General features: G+C 40.4%; 1 protein-coding gene and 1 long non-coding RNA gene across 5 annotated transcripts in view; one reads left to right on the forward strand and one right to left on the reverse strand.

The window, feature by feature from the left end:
- Window positions 1-232: 232 nt before the first annotated feature.
- Window positions 233-11,459, reverse strand: LOC112919715 (uncharacterized). Its single transcript, XR_011999190.1, has 2 exons — window positions 9,845-11,459; window positions 233-966 (listed from the first exon to the last, which is right to left on the reverse strand). It is a non-coding gene; the product is annotated as an uncharacterized lncRNA (long non-coding RNA).
- CNOT6L (CCR4-NOT transcription complex subunit 6 like) overlaps window positions 11,447-27,484 on the forward strand; it is a 115,271-nt gene continuing 99,233 nt past the window's right edge. The window contains exon 1 of one of the 4 annotated variants that reach the window (XM_072745531.1): window positions 11,447-11,858. Coding sequence is in view for 1 of the 4 variants with exons in the window: in XM_025998225.2 (XP_025854010.1) it covers window positions 12,969-12,973 (5 nt within the window). In the remaining 3 variants the exon portion in view is untranslated. Of the gene's footprint in view, window positions 11,859-12,054; window positions 12,706-12,836; window positions 12,974-13,585; window positions 13,605-27,484 lie in introns of those variants that run through there. The other 3 variants (XM_072745530.1, XM_025998225.2, XM_072745532.1) reach the window with 3 other exon arrangements.

A 27,484-nucleotide genomic window follows, 5' to 3' on the forward strand; every position in this document is an offset into this window, starting at 1 on the left:
AACTCTATGCAATGTGTGGTCCTGGATTGGAGAGCAGTTTAGACAAACCAGCTCTAAATGACATTTTTGTGTCAGTAAGAAATTTTTAAGATTATATTCTATGTGTTAGATAAACATTTACTAAAATAGGTGGACATCATTGATCAAAGCAGGCTACAAAACAGCATACACAGTATGAGTTCATTTAGTTTAAAAATGTGTATATAGAGAGAACCAGGAAGACAAACATCAGTAAGGTGTTAAATATAGTGATAATGTAATGTTTTTATTTTTGTTTGTCTATATTTTCTACAATGCGAATTCATTAATAAGGGGCTATTAACAATAACAACAACAAAATATATGGCCCTTAAGGAAATGAGGTTCCGTATGACTTAACCAGGTTGTGTATTAGGGAGGAAATTTGACAAAAGCTAAGTTTTTCTGGGTTGATTCTGCAAGTGAATGTTTCTGTCCCACTCCATTCCTGTCCCCCATTCTTCTCTCAGTCAAATATTTCTGGGAGTCTTTCACAATTTAAGAGTAAACTCTTCTTATCTCCTAAAGACACACAGAGAAAAGGAGTAGGCTTCTTTCCTCTTTTTAGGAAATTTGGATGGAACTCTTTTACTGTTGGGTGCCTTATTCACTACTGAGGATAGAGGAGTGGCAAACCAGATGGGCTAGGGCTTGACATCCACTAGGACACAATTTACCGGTGGGTATGGCTGCTGGGTCAAACGTGCAACTCTGAGCTTTTAATTTTTTTTTTTTTTAATATCAGATCGAGGAGATCGGGTTTCTAGCTTTGATATGCTAGCTCGACATCTGGGCAGAGCCTCCTCAGCACCACACAGCATGAAGACATGGCCTGTCGTCCTCTCTGTGTTCTATGAGTAGCTAAGCGGTCTGTCCACCATTCTCTCTCTTGCTGTTCCAGCTTCTCACATGCAATGGGGTAAGTCAGCCAACCAGCCATCTTCCTTTCTGTGGGAAGAAATTTTTGTTTCAGCCCAGTAGTGTAGCTAGTTCAAAAATCTCTTCTGCACAGTAGGGGACATATTTTTAGAGGCTATACTAAATGTACTTTGTTGACAGGAAAAATCCCAGTAAAGTGTGATTGGTTTCTTTTTTGTTTGTTTGTTTTTGTTTTGTAATTGGTTTCTGAAAGAAATATAAAAATACTTCACAAAAAATTTACAGAAATTTTAGAGCACATGAAGCATCCATTTCTCACAACACTTGAGGAAAATTACGATACTATGTGTGCTTTCAGAATAACAGGTCAAGTAGTAGAATATTGATAAAATGTACCTGTTTTTCTACCTCTTTGTTTATTCATGCACTCCTACTTCCCTATTGAATATTCTGATATTTTAATTAAAAAGCATTTAATCAAAATCAAAGTCAAAATAAATCCAGAGGTGAACATCTACATTCTTTTAGAAATTTGGAATTTCATAGAAATTCTTATCTGAAAAATCATCCCTTTAGCAACTGACTATAATTTTATTAACCGATTCACATATCCATGTGGGGCCTGGGTTGATGTTATATAACCTCTCTATGATTTCAATCTCTTGTTCATGTTTGGTACACAGAATTGCAGGTTGCCCTGAAAAATGAGAACAAGAAAAACAGAAAAGCATATCCTCCACAACGCAGTTAGCATGAAAACACAGTGACATCTGGTATTTTTGGTTAAGCAGTTATATGGGTCAACCCATGCATTAGCATATAATTTCTTCTTATCCACCAAAAGAGTTGGTCAGGTAAAAATATTAGCTTAATTGATAAGACAGTTATAAATACTGCACTATCAAAGGAAAGAAGTATGGAAGAAAAAAGTAAGGTAGGTGGTAGGTTTGTTCTGGGGAACTGATTAGGGTATGTTATCAGAAAACTCATAAAGAAATTCATTGTGGGAAGAGAACCAAAAGAGACATAACTTCTTTAACCATTTATTTGTCTTTGTATAATAACGTATTATAGTAGATAACATTTTAAATTATTTATTATTTCTCATAATATTTACACTTGGTATCTCTACCTTTAAGTTGTTTAGGGTATATAGTGTCTTGATTTTATTTCACTGTTTTTGTTTTTCTGTTTTTTTTTTTTTTTAAAGATTTATTTATTTATTCCTGAGAGATAAAGAGAGAGAGGCAGAGACACAGGCAGAGGGAGAAGCAGGTCCCTCACAGGGAGCCCAATGTGGGACTTGATCCTGGATCCTGGGATCATGCCCTGAGCTGAAGGCATACGCTCAACCGCTGAGCCATCCAGGTGTCCCAAGTTCACTGTTTTTGATAGATGAAGCTGGGAAATGACAGTCCTGGCAAATTGCCAAAGGTAGCAAACATGTTTAATGGCAGAATTGGAAGTAGAATACATCACTCCTGTCTCCCTAATTCAGTGCAAACAGATGTGTGTATTTCCACAATTTTTCAGGCCATGGTTACCTGGAGATGTCTGTTGAAGAAATTTTTCTTTCTTTTTAAACATTTTATTTATTTTTTATAAAGATTTTATTCATGAGACACACACACACACACACACACACACACACACACACAGAGGCAGAGACACGGGCAGAGAGAGAAGCAGGCTCCATGCAGGGAGCCCGATGTGGGACTCGATCCCAGGACTCCAGGATCATGCCCTGGGCTGAAGGCAGATGCTTAACCGCTGAGCCACCCAGGTGTCTCAAGAAATTTTTTGAAGTAAACACACGCTTTAAGCAATTTCTACTTGTAATTATGTCTTTTAACTATGTCAATGTGGTTTTATTTTAATGTGTTTTGTTTTTATGATTTTTACTTCTGATAGAATCTAATGGAAGGTATCTTTGGAACATACACATTATGACTCAAAATAATATAACTCACCACAAGCCTGTATATTTATGAATTTAGTCAAGAAACATTGAGTGTCTACTGTTGTCAGGCTTAACAATTACTACTTCACTTGTCTTCATGCTAACTTTGTAAGTACATCTTATACTTAGGTTTCAGATGCAGGTAAGGAATTTGTCTGGTATAGTGAGATGCAGAGCCAGAATTTGTATCCTGTCTTACCTCAGTCTTTCTTACCCCAAAAGCCATAGAGTTTCTACTGCACCAAATAAAACGTCAGAGTCCCTTCTCTCAAAACGTGGTGGGTATCTAGATGGGGAGAGACATATATTTGGTAGGGAGGGGATACATCGAGTAAAGCTTTACAAAAGAAGGAACATTGGACATGGTGCTTGACAGGTGTGCTTGTTTTCATTATGTGGAGATAGGCTGAGAAGTGGAAGCTAAGAACAATGTCAAACAGGGTACAGAGTGGGAGTCAGGGCATATGCAGGGAACAAGTTTGGATGGAATTAGGGTGTGCGAAGGAAAAATGTGCTAAGTTTGGAAAGGTGTCTGAATCCAGGTTCTAAAGATCCTTGAGCAAAAGGCAGTGTGGAGCCTTTACTAATTACCATTGTCTTAGAAATATAGGTATGAATACAAAACACTCAGCCCTAAAACTTTAATGGTAACTTTTAAGGTTATCACCGTATTCTTAAGGGGACATTTTTCTTTTTTAATTTATAAAGGGTAAGTAAGAGAATCCTTCTACTTGATAACTCAGAATTTATATATAGAGTGTTTGGCATACCAAAAATAAAGTCTACTGACCATTTATTTATTTTAAAAAAAGATTTTATTTATTCATGAGCAACACAGAGAGAGAGCGAGAGAGAGAGGCAGAGGGAGAAGCAGGTTCCATGCAGGGAGTCCGATGACTTGGGACTCAATCCCAGGTCTCCAGGATCTCGCCCTGGGCTGAAGGTGGTGCTAAACCACTGAGCCACCCGGGCTGCCCTCTACTGACCTTTTAGAAAGAGAGAGAGAGAGAAAGAGAGAAACTGAGAGATTGATTATTGGCTTCCAAAAACAGACCATGAAAGTTTTATTGAAAGTATCTTGCTTTAATTTAGATAAACAATTTTAAGTTTGCTTTATTAGAGTTTGAACTTTTAATTATGAAACTCAGTACAATGCCTTAATTCTATTTCTTTGGACTCTTCAACCATCCAATGTCAAAAATGGTGGATTGTATGTATGCTACACCTATATTGAAGCTTCCCAGTACATTTATTTATGGTGGCAGTATGTTTAACTGAAACAGTCTTTCTCAGCTTACCTTTCAGCTAGTTGTGTCCTGTCATCAAATTTGGGCCAATGAAATCCAAGGAAATATTTTTTTCAGGTGGTCGTCTAAGAAAGTGCTTAGAGATGGGGATAATTGTTGCTCTTCTAGGAGAATGCATGGGATAGCTGGAATCCCAATGGCCAATATCTCAGATAACCTCTTTGGTACCTCTGGACAGAATAGAAACCTGTCCTTGCAGATGAATTAGAAAAAGTTCCTCTTCTGGTCAGGTGAATTAGCTTGCAGTATATAGATCCCACTCACTTCTTGGTCAGGTGCCTTTGCAGTAAACAAACTGCACAACTGTATGAGGTGGCCCTGACAGCTGTATTGGATACTGAGGCAGGAAATGGAGCCATGTTCTAAGGAAAGCAGGGAGGAGACAGATTCCTGCTGAACATGGATGTGCTATTTCAGCTCTGAATCGACTCCTACCATAACTTCTTTTATGTGAGAGAAAAATAAAATTTAAGTCACTCTTATTTATGATTTCTTGTATAGCAGCTAATTACTAGTAAATTAAGACCAAATAGTATGGTTTAAGAAGGGCTACTAGTAATTAATCAATTATACAGATGTTTCTTGAGCATTATGTATCACTCTGTGATGTGCTAGGAATAAAAACAGGGCTTAAGATCTACTATGTGAGATAGATGCATACTTACATATATAATTACAGTATACCATGATATAGTTGCTCAGTTTGCATTTTGCACATAGACATCTGGCCAAGAAGTGAGAGTGGGCTGGGCTCTGATAGACTGCATTCACACAAACAGAGAATCTTTTATAGTTCATCTCCACATATGAGATGTCTCTTCTTTAAAGACTATGATTCAACCAATAATAATGCCTTATCATTCAGTGATTTCCAAATTTATTTAGCAGTAGTCTTCTCTGAAAGAACTCTCACACAGAAACAATGTGTTAGTCCGCATGCTTTGGTTGTAGAGGTCTAGCTCAAATTAGATGTTGAAGAGAATTTACTACTTAATCACATACATTGTAATAAAAGTGGGCACAGTGTGCTAAAGAAATACACAGTAGGGCTTTTATTTTTTTTTAATTTTTTTTAAACACCCAGAGGGGTCTTTTTTTTTTTTTTAATTTTTATTTATTTATGATAGTCACACAGCGAGACAGAGAGAGGGGCAGAGACACAGGCAGAGGGAGAAGCAGGCTCCATGCACCGGGAGCCTGACGTGGGATTCGATCCCGGGTCCCCAGGATCGCGCCCTGGGCCAAAAGGCAGGCGCCAAACCGCTGCGCCACCCAGGGATCCCCCCTTATTTTTTTTTAATTTAAAAAAAAAATTTGTTTATTTATTCATGAGAGACACACGGAGAGAGAGGCAGGGAGAGAAGCAGGCTCCATGCAGGGAGCCCAACGTGGGACTCGATCCCAGGTCTCCAGGATCGGGTTCTGGCCTGAAGGTGGCGCTAAACCACCGAGGCACCCTGGCTGCCCTCACAGTAGGGCTTTTAGAGATGGCTCCATGGAGGAAGTGATGCTTGAGCCAAATCTTGAAAGATGATTTCAAAAGGAGGACAAAATGGGAAAGAGCATGCCATGCTGAGTAAGTAGCTTGTGCAAAGAGAACTAAAAGAGCATGTCCTGTTTTGGAAATAAGTGGTTCATTAAAATCAGGGGTGAGAGAGAGAGGCTGAAAGTTAATGGCTTCAGGTGGTGGTGATAAGGGAGAGGCAGATCATTAAGGCCATATATGCTTGTGAATTTGCTTTCAGTTTATAAATTATGGGAAGTCATTGAAAGATTTTAAGAGCAAAGTAAAATGAATTAGAATATGTATTAAAAAGATGTTGGGATTATACTTAGTAGGGATGCATTAATAGACAAAATGCAAAAACTTAGGCAAGAGGATTCAGGCTGACCTATGACATTAGCAGTTCACTGGGATGGAGGGAATAGATTATTGAAAGTATTTAGTAGGTCAAATTGGTAGATTTTGGTGATGATGGGAGAGAAAACTTAAGGATGATTCCTAGGATTCTGCATTGTGGAACCATTCATATGATTACATGACAATTAGCATGGTGGTACCACTTAATTTTTAAAGATACTATTTATTTGCTAAGAGAGAGGGAGAGAAAGAGAGGGAGAGAGAGAGAGAGAGAGAGCAAGGGGAGGAGGGGCAGAAGGAGAGGGGGAGAGAGAACCCCAAGCCGACTCTGCCCTGAGCATAGAGCCCCATGTGGGGCTTGATCCCACAAAACTGAGATCATGATCTGGGGAGAAATTAAGAGTTACTCCACTGAACTACCCAAATGCCCCTTGGTGATACCATTTTTTTAAAAAGATTTTATTTATTCATGAGAGACACAGAGAGAGAAAGGCAGAGACATAGGCAGGCTCCATGCAGGGAGCCCGATGTGGGACTCAATCCCGGGACCCCAGGACCACGCCCTGAGCCAAAGGCAGATGCTCAACCACTGAGCCACCCAGGCATCCCGGTGGTACCATTTTAAATAAGAGTCACATAAGGCCAGCAACAGGTTTTGGAGGAGAGACAAAGAACTCAGTTTTAGGCATATTGATCTTGAAATATGTATAGACTGTCCAGGTGGAGATACCCAGGAGGAAACTGACAATGTAGGTCTGAATGTGTGGAGAGAACTCTGGATTAGAAATGTAGATTGGAAATTATAAGCATAAATACGGCAGTTAAAACCTGTAGATCTGACCATCTTAGACTCAAAGAGTATGTTTGGGTCCCATATGAAAAGCATGTGAGAGGCTGAAAGAGGAAAAGGCATCTATTATGGTCTCCATGCAGGCAAATAGCTTCCCACTAAGCAGTCAGTAAGTGAAATTGCCACTGCTGTGATTTATTCTTTTAGATTAAGGTTCTCTAAGTAATTGCCTCTTAAAAATACCATTGGGAGGAATTACACAGGTGACAGGATAGTGTAATGACGAGAACAACTAAGCAAGGTATCTAGAAATCAGTTCCTAAAACTGACTTTGACAGCCATTGACTGCCTGTGTGATGTTTAGCAAGTTACTTTGCCTTAGGTTCCTCATGTAGAAAAAGGAATTAGGACAAGGTGACTTTTAACGTTTGGTAGACTAAGATTCAACCAACAATAATGTCTTATTATAGTTTGGTCCAGTGACTTTCAAACTTATTTAGCAGCAGTTAGCCTTCTTTGAAAGAGTTTTTATGCAGAAACAACATATTAGGATGTTTTCGTTTTAAGGTCTAACTCAAGTTAGTCTAGAAGACAATTTACAAGTTTAACCACACTATGTGCAAAGGTGCAACTGGACCCCATGGGTGACTGGAAATTCAGATTGGTGCACCACCAGGACTTGCTATCTCTCCTTTCATCTCTGTGTAATGGCTTCATTCCACGTAAAGCAGTATGTGGCCACTTGCCATTATCAAGACTCCCTTCTTTTCTCAGACTACCACTGTAAGTGGAATAGCCCTTCTTTCCTTAAGTTCCACCTGAACACATCCTGGGAAAGAGCGCTGTTTGCTTGGGCTTGTGTCATATGCCCACCCTGTATACAGCCAAGAAGTTTGGGGACTGAGCTGCAGCTGCCACTAGTCACCTGTTTATAGAACAGGCAATAATAGTTTCCCCAAAAGAAAGGAGCATGTTTGGGATGCCTGGGTGGCTTAGTGTCTGCCTTTGGCCCAGGGTGTGATCTTGGGGACTCAGGATCGAGTCCCACGTCGGGCTCCCTGCATGGAGCCTGCTTCTCCCTCTGCCTATGTTTCTGTCTCTCTCTCTCTCTCTCTCTCTCCCTCTCTCTGTCTCTCATGAATAAATAAATAAAATCTTTAAAAAAGAAAAAAGAAAAAAGAAAAAAAGTGGGTGCCACTGTTTGTAGGAAAAGGAAAGTTACCAGGGAGACAAATAGATGGTCAATATGTAAAATAGAAACTTTCTAGTTGAAGTCTCACGTATCTGGTCTCCTCTGTGTATCCTAGGTGGGTTTGAAAATCCCATGAGGATCCTTGGAATACAGCATTAAAATAATTTATTTTATTGATTGGATAGCATGCCAGGTGCCTACAAGTCCTTGACAAACTGAAGTAGTAGATTTTTATTGATAGTGGTAGTGCTTAACTAGAAAAGTTTTGGGGGATCCCTGGGTGGCGCAGCGGTTTGGCGCCTGCCTTTGGCCCAGGGCGCGATCCTGGAGACCCGGGATCAAATCCCACGTCGGGCTCCCGGTGCATGGAGCCTGCTTCTCCCTCTGTCTGTGTCTCTGCCTCTCTCTCTCTCTCTGTGACTGTCATAAATAAATAAAAAAAAATTAAAAAAAAAATAGAAAAGTTTTGGAATAAGGAAAGCACAAGAAAGAGTGGTGCTGATGTTGATGGGGCTGGGGTGGAGATTCTGAATATTCAGGGATCAAGGAACTCGAAATGGGAAATATAGAAAAAGGAAGTAAGGGGGCACCAAGATGAACTTTGCCGACTTTGCCATTTTATCTGGAACTAACATATCATATGGCACACTATATAATGAGAGGAAAATGTTCATCTTTGGCCAGGGTGGTGGAATGGTCTTTGGTGTCATCCACAGTCATTCCTGAGAAAGGAACAAAGGGGAGGCTGATGGAAAGACAGGATGCCCTGTCAGGAGGTCTGGGAAGTAAAAATTCAAGAACTTGTTTAAAAGTTATACTAATGAGTATCAGGTAAATTACATTTAATTATTTTACTAATTACATCTTACTAAATAACTTATATGTGATATTTTCTTTAACAATTATGTGGCTATTAATAGAAAAGTGTATTGAAATCAGTTTAGTTGAATCTTTATCAAATAGCAATAATATTCTTAAATAAAAAACTTTAAACCTTTCCCTTTTGAGCGAGCTGTTCAACAGAATTTCAGAAAATAGATAAAACAACATAGTTCTCAGGGATCTTATAGATCCAGTTACACTACTGACAGAAATAACATGTAGAGATCTGATTTACTCAGATCAAATATTAATTGCTAATTTGGAGAAGACACAGGTGGTCACTAGAACATCAAGTACTTTTTTTTTTATTGGGAAGGAATGAACAATTTTGTAACAGTGCAAATAAATATAATTGTTGTTTCAGAAAATTGTACCTCACAGTATTGCTATTACCAATTTTGTCAAAAGGGCCTTACTTAAGCCAGAAGCTTTCAATTGGATAAATCACTTTTCTTTAAAGAGAGATTTTTATATTGTGTTATTTTTAATCTTATTAAAATTGAAATGTCTGATGAACATGAAAAATTCCCATGAAATGAGCTGTCAAAACAGGTTACCATTTGGTTGCAAACTTTGATCTACTATAAAACTGCTTTTTAAAAATGGCTTAAATGCTAATTTTTTTTTTTTAGTGCTAGTGTTTTATTATTAGAATGTCTTTTGAATTGGAATCTTATGAGTTTTTAAGTATCAGTGAAGATTTAATTTCTCAGCATCTATACATTGCCAACTATTTGAAAATTATTTCTTTAATCTCTATCTCATAGCAAATGAGAAAAACAACAGTCTGTTTTTTGGATAATACAGTTATATTTATTAATATACAAAAGTTTTGCTTTCCTTTTGTTTGGTGAGTCAATACATTTGCTATGGTATAAAGAGAACATTCCTGAGAATAGAGATTATTTAAACTTAATCGGGGGGTGCCTGGGTGGCTCAACGGTTTAGTGCCTACCTTCGGCCCAGGGCATGATCCTGGAGTCCTGGGATCGAGTCCCACGTCGGGCTCCCTGCATGGAATCTGCTTCTCCCTCTGCCTGTGTCTCTGCCTCTCTGTTTCTCTGTGTCTCTCATGAAGAAATAAACAAACAAACAAACTTAATCTGCATTTAATTTGCCTTTTTTAAAATAAACAAACACCTACTGTTCTTAACTCTGAATATCACAATTACAATTATTCAATGGACTGTGATCATTTACCATATAAAATTTAAAGACCAACAATGAACATCTCCCACATAAACCTGAGCTTCAGGACCAGCACATCACACCATTTATTATTAGCACTTCCTTATCAGCCACAAAGGCTATCCCTTCTTCCTTCGCCCTAGTCCTTACTTGCTAGTTAGCCTGTGAGAATGACAAGATATATGGCTCAAGTAAAAGGCCAGTGCCATCAGCCTTATCCTCCTGGGTACTGTTGTGACTATTTATTTTGTATTACCTTTCATAATTTCATTTCTGGTTGCTCTGTGAGAATTTCCTGTTTAGAGTCTGTTTCCCCTACAACCATTGTGAGCTACTTAAGAATAGGGACTATATATGCTTATCTTTGTATTTCTGAGGCTAAATACAATGTCTGGAACATAATATCCTTCATAGATCATTATTATATATAAACAAAGAACTACGAATTTATATGTCTATAGGTATTTGAATAAGCTTAAATCTTTGAGGCTATGCCATCACCACATTTATATTTTTCAGGTGTTTATTTTCCTATTTTCTTCAACAGTTGGTAGTGTTTCTCCTTGGGGGAAGAGTGTGTGTCAAGGAGAAATGCTATGGCAAAAGGCCATTCAGGCAGGTTTACCATTCTGGGCTCCTGAAGTGACTTGTTTCTTTGTTGTTTACAAAGTCAGAGAGAACTATTCATATATATCAGTCTAGATTGAAGACAGTTGGGAATGAGTGAGGCTTCTTTTAGGATTAAGGCCATTTTAACACCTATTACAGACGCCGGAACGCGACTGCCACACAGGGAAATAGAAACTTAACACGGGTGGAAAACAAAGTAGTCCACAGTCCTCTGTCCTAAGGGGCTTCTTTACTCACTTTCTGGTGACAAAAGTGAAAGAGGTGCAATTGTCCTTTTGCAATGATGGGCTCTTAATATCTGATTAGTTCTGGCTAAATGATGATTTGTATGTACCATTCCTTTCCCCAGGAGATGAAGGCCTTTGGCATTCAATAATAAGGCCTAATTAATTGCAACCAACACAACGTGCTTAGTGTGCTAAACACTCCCCCTGTGTGGGGAAAAATACACTGCTAATAATATACCCTTATGCTGCTTGTTTAGGTACACAAGCCTGGAGCATGCACCGAGAGATTGTGCAAAAGTGCAATAGTGCTCTGCCTCTAGACTTGGTATCATTTTTTTTGACTACCGGTGGTAAAAAGCAGAAGCTAACCCACAAAAACATAGCTAGACCCGAGAAACTTAAGATGTCAGGGCCACATTCACCAAGTAAACATTAATCTTTCTCTACGTTTTGATGTTTTCCCTGAGGGGGGGGGGGGGCACTGCCAAACAAACGTGATTCTATCGCGAGAAGGGAGAGTCAGAAAACAAACAGGACAGGGATGGCCGCAGAGCGTCGGAGGTTCTCTAGTTTACCTTTCGCGACACAACTTACAGATGTTTTACGTTGAACAAACAAACAAAAACACCCCATCGAAGATGCCGGGAAGCCTTTTCCTTCCGTCACCTCACCTCACCTCACCTCACCTCACGTCTCATTAGCTCCCGGCCAGCGCTCGGCTTCCCGCTCAGGCAGCCTCCGGCCAGCGAGCAGGAAACGGCGCCGAGTCCGGAGGGACACAGGGGGAGGAGGGCTCGCCAGTGTCTTCCCCACCATGGCTCCGTGGACGCGGATTCTTGATGGCCCACCAGTCTTCCCAGCTCCGCTTGTCACTCGAGCCAAGAAAAGAGAGTAAAAGAGCGATAAGGGCAAAGGAGAAAACGGGTAAGAACCCCGGCAGCCACGCGCGCAGGCGCGCCACGGCCCGCGGCGGGGCCCAGGGGGCGGGGCCGAGGCCGAGGGGCGGGGCCGAGGCCGAGGGGCGGGGCCTAGGGGCCCCGCCGGAGCTCCGCCTCCTTCCCCCTCACCCCCCTCCCCCTCGCGCAGGGGAGTGTCTGACTCTTGCCAGCCCCTCCACGTCAATCAACCCTCCTCCTTCTCGCACTCTCTGCACCTTGTTATTAATCCCAATTCCGATATCGCGCGGACGCTTCTCCCCGGCCCTCGGGGTTGTGAACGTGTGAGCGAGAGCGAAGGCACCGAGAGCTGGCGTCCCTGTGCAGCAGCCTCGGGCCCGGCAGCAGCAGGCGCAGCAGCGACCCCCGCAGCGGCAGCGGCCCCAGCGCCTGGAGGCCAAGGCCAAGGCCGGGCTCTGCGCCGCCCTCGGAGTAACAGCCGCGGCTGCGGAGGCGCAGCGCCCTTCGGAGTGGGCCGTCGCGTCGGGGCCGCGGCCGCGGGGCCTCTCCCGAGCGCCCGGGGTCACCGTCCCCGAAGCCCAGCGGCGCGGCCCTCGCCCCCCTCCCCGCCCCCCGTCGGTCTCCTCGCTCCCGTCAGCCGCCCTCCTCGCCGCCGCCTCTGCGGTTCCTCAGGCGGCCCGGCCCGGCCCGCCCGCCCCGCGTCCGCTCCGGCCGGTGCCTCTCCCCCCGGCGGGCTGCCTGCATGTCTTTGCTGCCCTCAGCCCCGCCGCCACCGCCGCCGCCGCCTCCCCCGCCGCCGCAGCACCAGCACCAGCAGCAGCCGCCCCGCCGCCGCCGCCGCCGCCGCCGCCCGGACCCCGGCGCGCTGAATGCAGGTGAGGAGGGGGCAGGCCCTCGGCGGCCCAGGCCCGGCGCCGTGCGCTCCCACTCGCCCGCGGGCGGATCCGGGCCCCGCGGGTGGCGGCGGCCTCCCAGCGGGGCGGGCGGGAGCGAGGCCCGCCCGTGGGTGTTTGTGTTTGCGTCTGCGGCCGCGGCTTGGGAGGGAAGCATCTGTGGGGCCCTGGTGCGCGCGCGCGTCTGTGTCTCCCCTGCCGCGGGGAAATGGCTGCTGTTGCTCCGTCTGGGCCGGAGGGGGAGAATGAGGTAGAGTGTGTTTGTGCCTCGGGGTAGGATCGAGTGTTGGGAAGAGGAAGGCGTCCCCGGGGACGCGAAGTGGGAGACGGACAAATGTGCGTGTGGGCGTGCGAGGTGAGGCCGTGGCGGGCGGGGAGGCGGCCTGAGGACCTGGGGCGAGTGGGTGTGTGTCGGGTGCGGGGCCGGCCCGCGTCGCTGTCGGCCGCGGCGAAGGTTCCGGGGTGGGGGGGTCCCCGCCCGGGCCTGGCACTCGGGGGGCGGACTTCGTGTGTCTGGGACCCCGAGTGGCGCCCCCGCCCCCCGCCCCCTCCCCCCTCCGTGGCCGAGGCTCGGGGGCCTCGCGGGGGAGAGCTGCTCGGCCGCGGCCGGGCCGGACCGGGGACGGGAGTGTGTGCGCCGCACGCGCGCGGCAGCCAGGCCGGCTGAGCTGCGGGTCGGGGCCGCGCCGCTGCTCCCGGGCCCGGCAGGAAGCGCGCCGGCCTGCAGCGCGGCCTAACCGCCTCGGCGCCCGCCCGCCCGCCCGCGAGCCTCCCGCCCGCGAGCCGCCCGCCCGCCTCCCGGACGCCTCCCGCCCGCCTCCCGGACGCCTCCCGGACGCCCGGCCCGCGAGGACCCGGGGCGCTGCCTCGGGCCTGGGCAGGTGAGGGTCGGAGGCGGGACGCGCGGACTGCCGTCGCCTCGGCCGCCTCCGCGTCTGCCGAGGAAGGAGGCGAAGGCTTAGTTTGGCGTTCGAACTGCGAGCTCTTCCCCTCCGGGCGGCAGGACCCGAGGGAAAGTGACTCAAAGCAGCGAATCTCGGGAATACTTGACGTGGAGAGCCTTTCGCCTCGGCTCTCTCTGAAGGCCCGGTGGAGGGACTGCGTGCACGTTTTCAGTTTTCGTTGCACATATTTTCTCGTGGGTAACATGAGTGCAATTTTTAAGATAAAAATTTTCCCGAGAGGCGAGGGAAGAAATGGAAGCTGGCTTTCCTGTCCTGTGGTGTTGGTGGGATTGGATCGATTTTGTGCATTTGAAATTGTTTTATCCTGCCTCCTAGGGGAAAGGCGTGTACACGCGGAACTGAGGAGGTTGGTAAGGAAGAGGAAGTTACTGTAGCTGTCATCGTCCCTAACTCGGCCTGTTTATCTTAGGCTGTTTAGATGGATTGTGTTCAGGGAGTTTAGCTGAGCCGTTTGTACACGTTGGAAGCACAGCATTACATTTTACTACCTTACTGCTTCTGCTTATCTATATTGCCAATCAGGATAGTCACGTACAAACAAACACGTTTCACTCACAATCTCCAAAACCTAGATCAAGGAGCCTTTATTGTCCACCCAGTGTGCGTGTGCTCCAGGGAAGCTATTTTTGAGAGTGGTCTAAGCAAAGCCGAACTATGAAGATAAATCTGCCAATAGGTGTGCGGTGCGTTGTAGACCCAAATATAAATGGTATTTGAATGATTATTTGCTTTACTCCGCCCTCCTTCCGTTTGCATTTCGTAAGCTCATCTAGCTAAAACCCTATGGATGAAGTCCTGATACAGATTGGATCTTTGCAGACCATGCTCTGTGTAATGGCCAGATAGCCCTGTTTCTAAAACTGGTCTCACAAATGTTCCAGGCTGTGCCCTGGGAACAAGAGTGGAGGGAAGAATAGGAGTGGAGAGCTGCTTTCTGTGACCACTGCTGGAAAAACAACATATGTAGTTTAGTGGAAAAAGGACTTGTTTTACCTCAGAACTCTGGCTGTGCCATTTTTCTTAGCTGTTTGACCTTAGCAAGTTACCTAATGTCTGTAAGTCTCTGTTTTTTTCATTTGTAACAAGGAGATAATACCTTTATAGTAAGGTTGTCCTGAGGGTGGAATGAAAAAACATGTTTGGCACATAGTAGAGGCTTAGTTAAATATTCCTCCCGCAGCCCTGATTGTGGGTATTGAAAAACATGTGTAAGGACAAATACCCATTTGATAACTGAGAGCAATATTATGTAATTGTAGGTTAAAAATCAAGGCAATAGAACATTTCAGAGTCCTTTGATAATATATAAGGTATATATAAACTTTTAATGTTTTTTATGTCTTTCCTAGAAATAAGACTGTCATTAAAGTGGCCTAGTATATTAGTTTATAGAGACTGTCTAGTCATACTTTTTTTTCCTCTGTATTTTTGAATAGGCCATCTCTCAGTTTTACTACTTTTATGATTCTGGCTATGTAGTTCTGGAAAAAATTGTACTGTATATAGCACATATACATTCCAATACAATCAAGCATTAAAATGGATCAAGAAACAAGAGTTTAGATTACTTTTACAGATTCATAAAGAATAAGTGCCAAAAAAATTGCTATGTAATTCTTTGAGTTCATGTTGACTGATTTGGTAAACAAAAACTTCTTGGAATATATTCTTGGATGGTTTAGGGAAAAATCCTCAATCAACTTTGAATAGTTTTCCATTTTTTATTACTCTCTGTGGAGTAGTGAATGTGCTGTTCATTTATTTTTAATTGTGGTGGAGAAAAAAATGATGATACAGAGTTTAAGGTAAAGGCAATGGAAAGATTAAAGAAGGATTTTTTTTTCTTTTCTATCTTTTTAAAAATTATTTTGGTGAAGGCAGGATGAAGAGAATGTGAGGAGTTTCATTGGGTTAAGTTTGTAGTATGTCCATTTACTAAAGCCAGGTTTCCAAATTAGGCCTTATTTTTTATTTATATCAGCAATGGTAAGCTTAAAAAAAAACACACTTGTAAATCGCTGAAATTTTAACACTTTTGTGAAGGATAGTAGGGGGAACTTTATTAGAATGAGAAATGTCATGGTTTTGTTAAAGTATGTGTCTTATGGGCATGTCTGCATTTACAATGGACAGAATTATCTGCCATATGGTTATATTTAAAGGAAGAATTCTTAAGAATTATAGATGATAATAAAATAAGTAAAGAAATACAGTGAAATAATAGATAATTTTTAATACTTTAAGAACAATAAAATAGAAAATTTTGTTTTAAACTACATAGACATTAGATGTTACAAAGTAGACATTATGAATCACAGTGTTTTAAAACACTTAATGATTTTTTAATTTGGGAAAAGCGAGGAAAACATTTCTTTGTAATCATGAAAATATATTGAACTAAAATATTGAGACATGTGGACAGTAAATTTATTAACCATGGAACTGCTCATGCTATCATTGTTTAAAGTAATTATGTTTCAACAAAATCAAGGTGGAAAATTGTTTAGATTTTAAAATTTAATGTTACTTAAATGGGCTTTTAAACAATCTTTCCAAAATATCCCTTACAAATGTCTTTAATCAGAGGGAATTGAAATACTTAAGACTTTGTGTATGTATTACTCTGGATAATGCTAATTAGGGCGATAAATACACCAGAATTTCGGTGGCTTAACACATGTAAGTTTGTATTTTGCTCACATGTAACAGTTCTGTGCAGGTGCTCCTGGTTAGCAGGCTTGTGGCTTTCTTCCATGTGGTATTTGAGGGACCCACACTCCTTACATCTATGGCTCTAGCATTCTTTAGGGACTTGGAGCCTTGCCTGTTACTTACGGGCCATTTTTTAAGAACTCCCAGACTTAAAGTGACAAACATCTGCCCACATTTGACTGGTGAGAATTTGTCATAGAGTCTTATTTGAATGCAAGGGGGAGGAGAATGTAGTCCCCAGATGGTGGACAGCTTGGGGCATTTTATGATGTTGCTTTAGATGGTAGTGTATATTTATGAAATTATGTCAAAAGGGTGAGTTATAATACTTAAAAATTGCTTTCCATCTTCAAAGAGTAAAATTGGGGCAGTTGGTAGGGGGGAGAGAAGTAAGGAGTTAAAGCTACAAAAGGAAGAAGAGCTCTCTTCTATGAAGAATGAATGACAAGTGAAATCTAGCTATTTAAAGATTCAAATTTTACAGAGAACATAACAATTGGATTTTATAACCTTTAGTAACGTCTCTCCTTTACTATCTAATTATCTACTGTCATTGTAGTCTACTGGGTTCTGGCTGTTTGAGTTTTTCTCTTTGTACTTTCAAATCAGTTGACTGAATTTCAGTTCCTGGGTTACAGTTTCATGGGAACACAGTTTTGAATTTTTACTTTCTCGTATTAGGATAAAGTATTATTATTACTTTATACTTTAAGGAAATATTTAGGTGGACCTTACTATGTTTTATTGTTTACTATTGCTGTTTTTGTAATTCTAAAGTCATTTTAATATATGTGAGACTTCACTCAGAACAATAAAATCATTGAATAAACAACAAAGATTTAATTATTAACTTGTGCTCATGGTTCATGATGAGAATACTACAACTTTCTTTGATTAACTGCACTAACAGTGAGCCTCTGGCATATTAAATGAATTTTATCTCTAGACAACTTTAATTTTAATTGAATCATAACTTATTTTTTTATTACCTAGGATTATTGTAATGTGAAACTTTAGCTCTATGTTCTCCTTCACTTATTTTTATTTTATTTTATTATTTATTTATTTTTAAAGGTTTTATTTATTTATTCATGAGAGACACAGAGGGAGGCAGGGACATGGGCAGAGGGAGAAGTAGGCTCCCTGGGGGGAGCCCAATGTGAGACTCCGTCCCAGGACCCGTGATAAAGGCCTGAGCTGAAGGCCGATGCTCAACCACTGAGCCACCCAGGTCCCCCTCCTTCTCTTATTTTTATTCTGAACGGTTTGGTTAAGGATCTGAGAAGTCATATATATCTGTATTCCTCCAAAGAAGACTTTTGAGTAGTCTTGTTAATATCTCCATGGTACATATTTTTAATATTTTGTATTTTGAAAACTCAAGCCTTTTTTGGGGGCCCATTCTGAATCCATTATTATACTTGGTTCTAAAGTATGAAAGAAATAAAAGAAACCCTTGCAAAGCTTGTAGGTTATGAGGAAAGGAGATAAAACTTGTAATTTAGTTATTTCAAAGCAATGAATGAACAAGCCCAAGTCACTAACTACAGTATAAACCGCAGACATTCTGAAAGGGAGTAACATGAAATAGAATGGTGGATGCGTCAGGGACTACTTAAAAAACTGAAAACGTTTTTTGGGTAACAGCTTTTTTTTTTTTTCTTTTTAAGACTTTATTTATTTATTCATGAGAGACACAGAGAGAGAGGTAGGCAGAGACACAGGCAGAGGGAGAAGCTAGCTCCATGTAGGGAGCCTGATGCGGGACTTGATCCTGGGAGTCCAGGATCACGCCCTGGGCGGAAGGCAGGCTCTAAACCAGTGAGCCACCTAGGGATCCCAGGTAACAGATTTTTTGAGGTAGAATTCACTTACCATAGAAGTAGCCCATTTAAAATATGTAATTCAGTGATGTTTAGTATATTCATAGTAGTGCAGCCATCATCACAATTTTAGAACATTTAAATTACCTGAAATATAAATCCTATATTCTTTAAGGGTATTCCCCCCCCTTCTCCTGTACCCTTACTTCTAGGCAATCGCTGATTTGCTTTCTGACTATATTTGCCTATTCTGAACATTTCACACAAATGGAATCTTAATGTAATATGTGGTCTTACTACAGGCTTATTTCACTTACCCTGTTTTCAAGGTTTCATCCATGCTGTAGTAATTCATTCTTTTTATGGCTGCATAATATGCCATTGTATGGATATACACTACATTTTGTTTATCAGCTAGTGGGCATTTGGGTTATTTCTATTACTTGGCTATTATAAGTAATTCCATTATGAACATTCATATACAAGTTTTCATGTACATAGTTTCAGTTCTTTTGGGTAAATGCCTAGGAGTGGAATTGCTGGATCATATGCCTCTATGTTTATTTTCTCCTTTTTTTTAAAGATTTTATTTTATTTATTCATAAAGACAGAGAGAGAGAGAGGCAGAGACACAGGCAGAGGGAGAAGCAGGCACCACGCAGAGAGCCTGACGTGGGACTCCATCCTGGGTCTCCAGGATCACGCCCTGGGCTGCAGGTGGCGCTAAACCGCTGTGCCACCGGGGCTGGCCCCGGGGCTTTGTCCTCCTTTATTAAAGATTTTATTTTTTAAGTAATCTCTATACCCCGTGTGGGACTCAGACTCAACCCTGAGATCAAGAGTTGCATGTTACACTGACCAAGCCAGCTAGGTGCCCCATGGTGCCTCTGTGTTTAAAGTTTTGAGGAACTTCTGTTGTCTAAAGCACCCTCACCATTGCCTGTCCCTACCAGCAATATATGAGGGCTCTAGCTTCTCTACTCCTTGCCAGCATTTGTTATCTTTTTGACCATAGGTCTCCTAGTGAGTGTTAGTATCTCATTGTGGTTTTGATTTGCATTTCTATAAAGATGCCGAGTGTCTTTTCATTTGTTTTTTGCTATTTTTGTATATATTTGTTTTGAGAGATGTGTATTCAAATCCTTTGCCCACTTTTAAATGAACTATCTTTTGTCACTGAGTTGTAAGAGTCTTTTATTTATCATAGATATAAGTATTATCGATACAAATATTTCCTGCAGCTTGTGAGTTACTCTTACAGATCCTTGATGATGTCTTTTGAAGAATAAGTTTTATTTTTTTTATTTTTTTTAAATTTTTATTTATTTATGATAGAGAGAGAGAGAGAGAGAGAGAGGCAGAGACACAGGCAGAGGGAGAAGCAGGCTCCATGCACCAGGAGCCCGATGTGGGATTCGATCCCGGGTCTCCAGGATCACGCCCTGGGCCAATGACAGGCACCAAACCGCTGCGCCACCCAGGGATCCCGAAGAATAAGTTTTAAATTTTGATGAAGTCTTAATTTTTTATTGATTGTGCTTTTTGTCATATCTGAGAAACCATTTACTAATCTAAGGTCACACAGATTTACTCTTGTTTTGTAGTAAGAGTTTCTTAGTTTTGTTACTTACATTTAGATTTTTGATCCATTTTGAGTTAATTTCTGCATATGACCTGATATAGGGAGTCTAACATTGTTAGAGAGAGACAAACCATGAGAGACTCCTAACTCTGGGAAATGAACAAGGGGTAGTGGAAGGGGAGGCAGGTGGAGGGATGGGGCGACTGGGTGACGGGCACTGAGGAGGGCGCTTGATGGGATGAGCACTGGGTGTTATACCATATGTTGGGAAATTGAACTCCAATAAAAAAATACAGTAAAAAAAATTTCAGTATCACCTTGTCAATTTCTGTGAAGCCAGCTGGAATTTTGATAGGAATTGTGTTAAATCTGTAGATCAATTTGGGGAGTGTTGCCATCTTAAGTATACTAAATCTTCCTATTCACAAACATGGGATCTTTCCATTTATTTAGCTCTTCTTTGATTTCTTTCAGCAAGATTTTTTTGCAGTTTTCATAGTCTAATAATACTTATTTTGCTGCATTTATTCCTAAATATCTTATTCTTTTAGATGCTATTATAAATTGAATTGTTTTACTTTTGGGTTCATTGCAAGTGTATAAACATCCAGTTGATTTTCGTCTATTGATTTTGTACCTTGCAACCTTACTGAACTTGTTTGTTAGATCAATATTTTAGTTCGTTCCATAGCATTTTCTGTATAACAAAGGTCACGTTACTTGTGAAGATAGTTTTCACTTCTTTTCCAATCTGGATGCGTTATTTCATTTTCTTGTCTAATGGTCTTGGCTGAAATCTCCAGTGCATTGTTGAAAAGTATCAAGAACAGATATCCTTGTCTTGTTCCTGATCTCAGGGGAAAGCATTCAGTCTTTCACTATTAAGTATGTTAGCTGTGGGGTTTTCATAGATGCTCTTTGTTAGGTTGAGGTAATTCTATTTCTAGTTTGTTGAGTGTTTCCTCTCATGAAGGGATCCCTGGGGTGTTAGGGTGAGTTGAGGGAAGTATGAAATATGGATTACAAAAGTGAAGATACCATGTCCAGTAATGAGTGGCAGGTAATAATGCTTTAACCTATTTGAGAAGGAGGAGCTAGCTTTCACCACCTTCTTTTCCCTCATTTCCTCCCCTCCCTACTCCTTTAATGTTCTCTAATTGCCTTCTCATTAATCCATGAACACATTAGGAGGCTCCTTAATCTTTCACTGAAGATTTTTTGAATAATTCAGGTTTCTTGAGTAGTGGAAAATGCTGTTTCTTTTGGAAAATATTCAGTAAAAACTGTGGGGATTTTTTTTTTCTGATTACATTGATAGCTAGTGTGGAGGGGGACACAGGAAGCAGAATACTAAATCATAAATGAGCTAACTATAGAATTAAAAAGATGGGAACACACTTTTGTGATTATTGAGGGTATTGTTAATTAAGAATTCCATATTTACTTGGGACTTGGTTATTACCTGACTTTTTCCCAAAATATTTCAGCATGAATGGTTTTGTTTTTGTAAGTTTTCTAAAAAACCTGATAACTTTTTCAGGAAATTTTGCTCTGCAAAGTAAGGTTATGTTTACTTTTTTTTTTTTTTTTTAAGATTTTATTTAATTTATTCATGAGAGAGACAGAGGGAGAGAGAGAGAGGCAGAGACACAGGTAGAGGGAGAAGCAGTCTCCATGCAGGGAGCCTGACGCGGGACTCCATCCCAGGTCTCCAGGATCAGGCCCTAGGCTGAAGGCGGTGCTAAACAGCTGAGTCACCCAGGCTGCCCAAGGTTATGTTTCACTTATGGTGATTGCCCTTTAAGTTTTGGAACTTAAATAGTGTTCCCATGCAGCTACATTCTGATGAAATTTTTTTTTTCTTTTCAAAGATTTTATTTAATCATGAGAGACACAGAGCAGGAGAGAGAGGCAGAGATACAGGCAGTGGGAGAAGCAGACTCTATGCAGGGAGCCTGTCGTGGGACTCGATCCCGGGACTCCAGGATCACGCCCTGAGCCAAAGGTGGCGCTAAACCCCTGGGCCACCAGGGCTGCCCGGAAAAATGTTTCAAAAAAAAAAAAAAAAAAACACTTATTTTTGTCCATGTTGTATGTCACAGAATTAACCTAAATAACTTTGGGCTTAGCCAAGAATCTTCTTGTTTACAAGTCAGGATTAGAAAGTGGTAATATATATATATTTTTGTTTTGTTTTGTATTCTCTTTTGTAGCAGGATACGTTCCATTTTTTTTTAGATCACATTAAAATCTCACTAGAAATAAAAATGTATTTTTAATTCTTTTGAAGAAATAAGTGCACTTTGCTCTGTGAGGGACTCATTGTTCATACCGAATAGATGCTAGGTATTTTGGGGCTTTCGTATTGTTTGTTAACAATAGAAATTGGTGACAACAAAGTAGAAGTTATAACACTTTGTATTACCTTACATTCATCTTTTGCAGAGAGAACCTCTCTCTGTAATCTTACAGTTTAGAATCTTTTTCTCTTCCCACATTACTTAAATAGATTCCCTAAATGAGTAACATAGATCAGAGTTATATAATACTAGTTACAAATACTACTAAGAGAACAGAACTAAATATAGGCTATACTAAACTGGAATGTCCCTTTATACAAATACTTTCTTGAGATCTTTATGTATATATTCATTGCTGTCTGATCATAATGTTTATATTTAAAAGCAAAAAACTGGCAAGAGTATGTTCTGCTATAGGTTCATATTAGTGCAGTTTTCTGCAACTTACAGAATAATATGTTGTGAATAATGTACAGAATGATAATCTTGAAACAATATAAGAATTTTAATCACTTTAAAGTATTAGACTTTTAAGAAATATTAAGTTTCTATTGGCTATTAGCTATTTCATTCAGGGTTTGGAATATAATTTTTTTTAACTGGGAAATGGAACAGTTATTTATTGGACTACTGAGAACTAAGAACTATGAAAAGCCATACCCTTCTCTTTAAATATGTAATCTCAATTAGTTTTCATGAAAATCCTGTGAAGTAGAGTATGATCTTCACTCTATAGGTAGGCAATAATGTGAGCCCTTGGATCCTTCACTTCCTAGCTCTTCGGAGAACTTCCTTTTCCATGTTTCAGTTTCCTCATTTGTAATAGGGAGATCATAGTTCTTACAGAGTTGTTCTGAGCATTAAATCAAGTAATACCTATAAAGTGCTTAGAATAGTATGTGGCACATCCATGATAAAGAAACCCTTAAAATTCCATATAAGTTAGCCATTACTGTTTCTTATTACTAGGAACCATACAAGTAAGTAACAAGTCTTAAATATTGGTGAAATCAATATTTAGAATAGGATCTGAAAAATAAATAAATAAAAAAAAATAGAACAGGATCTGTTTGACTCCATAATACTTACCCTTTCACTACTTATACATATAAGGGATTTAAGCCCTGGTAAATAGCAAGTATAAGCAGAATATGCTGACAAAGACCATTTAAATGCTATAACATATGGGTTTGTAATCTACATATGGGTTTGTAATCTACAGGGATAAGGAGGAAATAGAAGTTGATCTCTTTATGGTTAGGAGAAGAAAGAAAAGGAAAAGGTAGTGGAACATTGCAGCATCCTCCTTGCTTGTCCTCCCAGCAGCTCCTTTAACTTCTGTTCCATCGTCACCAGAGAAATCTTGCAAAATTCATTTGACATTGCTTCAATTCTCTCCTTAAAATCCTTCAATAGTAGTTACTATTTTTTGGTTGCTTACTATGTGCTAAGGACAGGAGTTGGTGTTTTATATAAAGGGCTTTATATAGTAAATATGTTGGCCATGGGATTACATTATGATCTCTGTCCTGTATTCTTTGTTTTTTTTTTTTTGTTTTGTTTTTTTTGTTGTTGTTGTTGTAGTTTTTTTATTCTTTTAACAATCCTTTAAAAATTGGTACACCTGGGTGGCTTAGTGGTTGAGTGTTTGCCTTCGGCTCAGGGAGTGATCCTGGAGTCCTGGAATCAAGTCCTGCATCGGGCTCCCTGTATGGAGCCTGCTTCTCTCTCTGCCTGTGTCTCTGTCTCTGTCATTCATGAATTTAAAAAAAAAAAAAAAAGTAAGACCATTCATTGCTGGCAAGCCAAGCTATAGTTTGCTGACCTCTCTGCTAGGAGATTTACACAAAATTTTCTTAGAATCCTGGCAAAATTGATATTATTAATTCCTATTTAATAGTTGAGGATACTGAAGCTCAGAGAGGCAAATTTGATGAAACTCACAAAGCAAGGAAATGACAGAGCTCAAATTCAGATTTAGGTCATTGGAATTCCTAAACCTGTGTACTTTCCAGGATATCCTGCTGTTCCTTTTTTTTTTTTTTTTAAGAAGGAAGTGGAGACTTCATAGGAGTATATGTAAGACCCATTATGATCTTGTCCTTGTGTACCTCTCCAGTTTTATCATTTTATTACATCTCTCTCCTGAACCTACCTATTCCTTAGGTTTGCCATACTGAATGACTTATAGCTTGGTTTATGGTTTTATATATACCTATAATACTTTGTGATCTCATTGATTTTTTTGAATAATTCACCTTAGATTGTTCCTACTCTGAGAAATCTTACCTGATGACACTTCGTTGTTTGCTTTATGCTCTTTTAGCTTCCCTAGCATCTTGTGCATTCCTTTTATATAGCATTTACCATATTGTCTTGTATTTACCTGGTTTCTCTTTCTATTTTTCCATCAGACTGTTGAGTTTTTAAGAGCAGGGATATCTCATTTTGTAGCCCAAGTGTTTGCAGGGGTTAAACCCCTACTCGTATCAGTGTGCTTAGTGTTTAGTATATATTAGGGACTTAGTTACTATTTACCAAATGAATAATCAAATGGCATTGCAAATGATAGAAATGACATCAACAAATAGGTAGTAGCAGAAAGGCAAATCCACAATCAGGTATGAGAGGGAAATTTGGTTAATTTCTGGTTAACTTCCAGAGCTTCAGTGGCAACCAGGAAGCTGATAAGGCATATTGGAACATGATTTTTTGGGATGGGTTTGAATGCCTAGGTAAGGAATTTTAGTTTTATCCTATTGTTCACCTCTAGAGCAGCTAAGTGGTCTTTTACATCTATAAATTCAGGGTCTCATATTAATGTCTGAATTTTGTTATAATGTTGTTTTAGATACTTTGTAAGACATAGCAATATATTACTTTTGATTAATAGTAATTGCAGATATGGGCCTAGAATCCTGTAATTACAAATATGACTCTTAAACACACTGATAGCATTGAGTGATCTTGAGCATGTTGGTGACAATTTGAAATAATTATTTAAGAAGAATATCTGGTTGAAGTATGCAGAATCATTTGAGATCAGAATAGAAAGAGGGAGGCTCTTTTTTAAGGAGTTAAAATATGAAGTGCTAAGTCAAGAAATAAATCTGTCAATCAGGGTAGCCAGAGCTTTTAATAAGGTGACATTGGTGGATATGAAGGAAGAAGTCAGAATATGAAGGAAGAAGTCAGATGACTAAGAAATCAGAAGGAGGGGGAGACAGATTGAATTCTGTGTTAAATTGATTAAAATTGGGATGATTTCTCTTTTTCCCCTGGATTTAGGCCCTAATTGCTTTATGCCTGAATAATTAGAATATCCTCATGATTTTGATGTCCTTTCCTACCTCTAATAGATAGGTGGTATATTTGGATATGGGTGGATTGTTTGATGGTATGGATCCTTTGGCAGCCTGGAGAAGGCCGCCATGGAGGCTTTTTAGAATAATGTGGTTTTTAAGGAGATTTTATTTATTTCATCATGAGACACACAGATACATAGGCAAAGGGAGAAGCAGGCTCCCTGCAGGGAGCCCGAGGCAGACGCTCAACCATTGAGCCACCTAGGCATCCCTAGAATAATGATTTTTAAGTGGATGAAAGAAAATAAGATTAAAAAGGAACCTGTTACATTAAAATGCTAAAATGTAAAAAAACAGATTTGTGATATATTAATATTAATGTATTTGCCTCTTTATCAGTGCATTTAAATTACAGGATCTAGTAGTGAATATAATAACTACCATAATTTTTAAAAAATATTTTATTTATTCTTTCATGAGAGACACACAGAGAGAGAGGCAGAGACATAGGCAGAGGGAGAAGCAGGCTCCATGCAGGGAGTCCGATGTGGGACTTGATCCCAGAACCCCAGGATCATGCCCTGAGCCAAAGGCAGACGCTCAACTGCTGAGCCACCCAGCCGTCCCAATAACTACCATAATTTTGAAGTAGTAGTACATACAGATGGTATTTTGAGATATCTGTAACAACTATCACGTGATATGAAAATACAACACGTTAGTGACCAAAAATCATAGGTACTGCTAATATCGTGGTAGATATTTTAGCTCTAATTGAAAGAGCATCTGCCTGTGCAAATTTATAGATTTCCTAAGGTTTATGGACCCTAGGTTAGTAATCTTTGCTTGTATTATCTCCTGGTTTCCATCTATTTTGTGTATTTTTGTCATACTACTGTCTTTTATTTTTTTTCCCACATGGCAATATTTTTTCAAGTCTGCTTTTGGAAATAACATCTGTTCCTTATATAAAAAATTATATTGAAAAGCATAATTTCCTGATTATCTTACAGAGATCAAGACGGTTAGTAGTATTGAACCATCGTCTGTTTCTGGGCAATAATATGTGCATATATACATATATGTATGTATAAACATATATAAATAGAATGATTCTATATGCTCCTTTTTATATTTGCTTTCTGATTTAACCAGCATATTGTCATTTTTTCCATCAGTAGATATGCCTTACGCTTTTAAAAAATTGATAGCATTTTTTAAAAAATTATTTATTTATTTATGATAGTCACAGAGAGAGAGAGAAAGAGAGAGAGGCAAAGACACAGGCAGAGGGAGAAGCAGGCTCCATGCACCAGGAGCCTGATGTGTGGGATTCGATCCCAGGTCTCCTGGATCGCGCCCTGGGCCAAAGGCAAGCGCCAAACCGCTGCGCCACCCAGGGATCCCGATAGCATTTTAAAAAAGAGATCACTATAGTATAAAAATCATGTTTATTTAATTTTTTAAAAAGATTATTTGACAGCACAAGCAGGGTAGTAATAGGCAGAAGGAGAGGGAGAAGCAGGCTCCCCACTGAACAGAGAGCCCGATGTGGGGCTTGATCCCAGGGCCCTAGGATCCTGACCTGAGCCGAAGGCAGATGCTCCGCTGATGAGCCACTCAGGTGCCCCTCAAAAACCACTGTTTTCAAGTATACACTTTAGTGGTTTTAGTATTTCACTGTGTTGTGAACTACCACTATTATCTAATTCTAGAACATTTCCATCACCCTCAAAAGAAACCTTAATCCCATTAGCAATTCCAGTTTGCCTATTTCTTCATCTACTGGCAACCACCAGTCTACTTTTTCTCTTATGGATTTGCCTACTCCAGGCATTAAATATAAATGGAATTACACAATCTATGACTTTTTGTGTATGGCGTCTTTCACTTAGCATAATGATTTTAAGATTATTTTGTGTTGTGGCATGTAATAGTACTTTGTAACTTTTTATGGCTGAGTAATATGCTGTCATGGGCATATCATATTTTGTTCATCTGTTTATCAACTGATGGACATTTGGGTTTCCGTTTTTTGGCTATTACACATAGTTCTGCTATGAACATTCGTGTA

The sequence above is a fragment of the Vulpes vulpes genome, unplaced genomic scaffold (genome assembly GCF_048418805.1).
Source record: "Vulpes vulpes isolate BD-2025 unplaced genomic scaffold, VulVul3 u000000899, whole genome shotgun sequence".
Classification (NCBI taxonomy): domain Eukaryota; kingdom Metazoa; phylum Chordata; class Mammalia; order Carnivora; family Canidae; genus Vulpes; species Vulpes vulpes.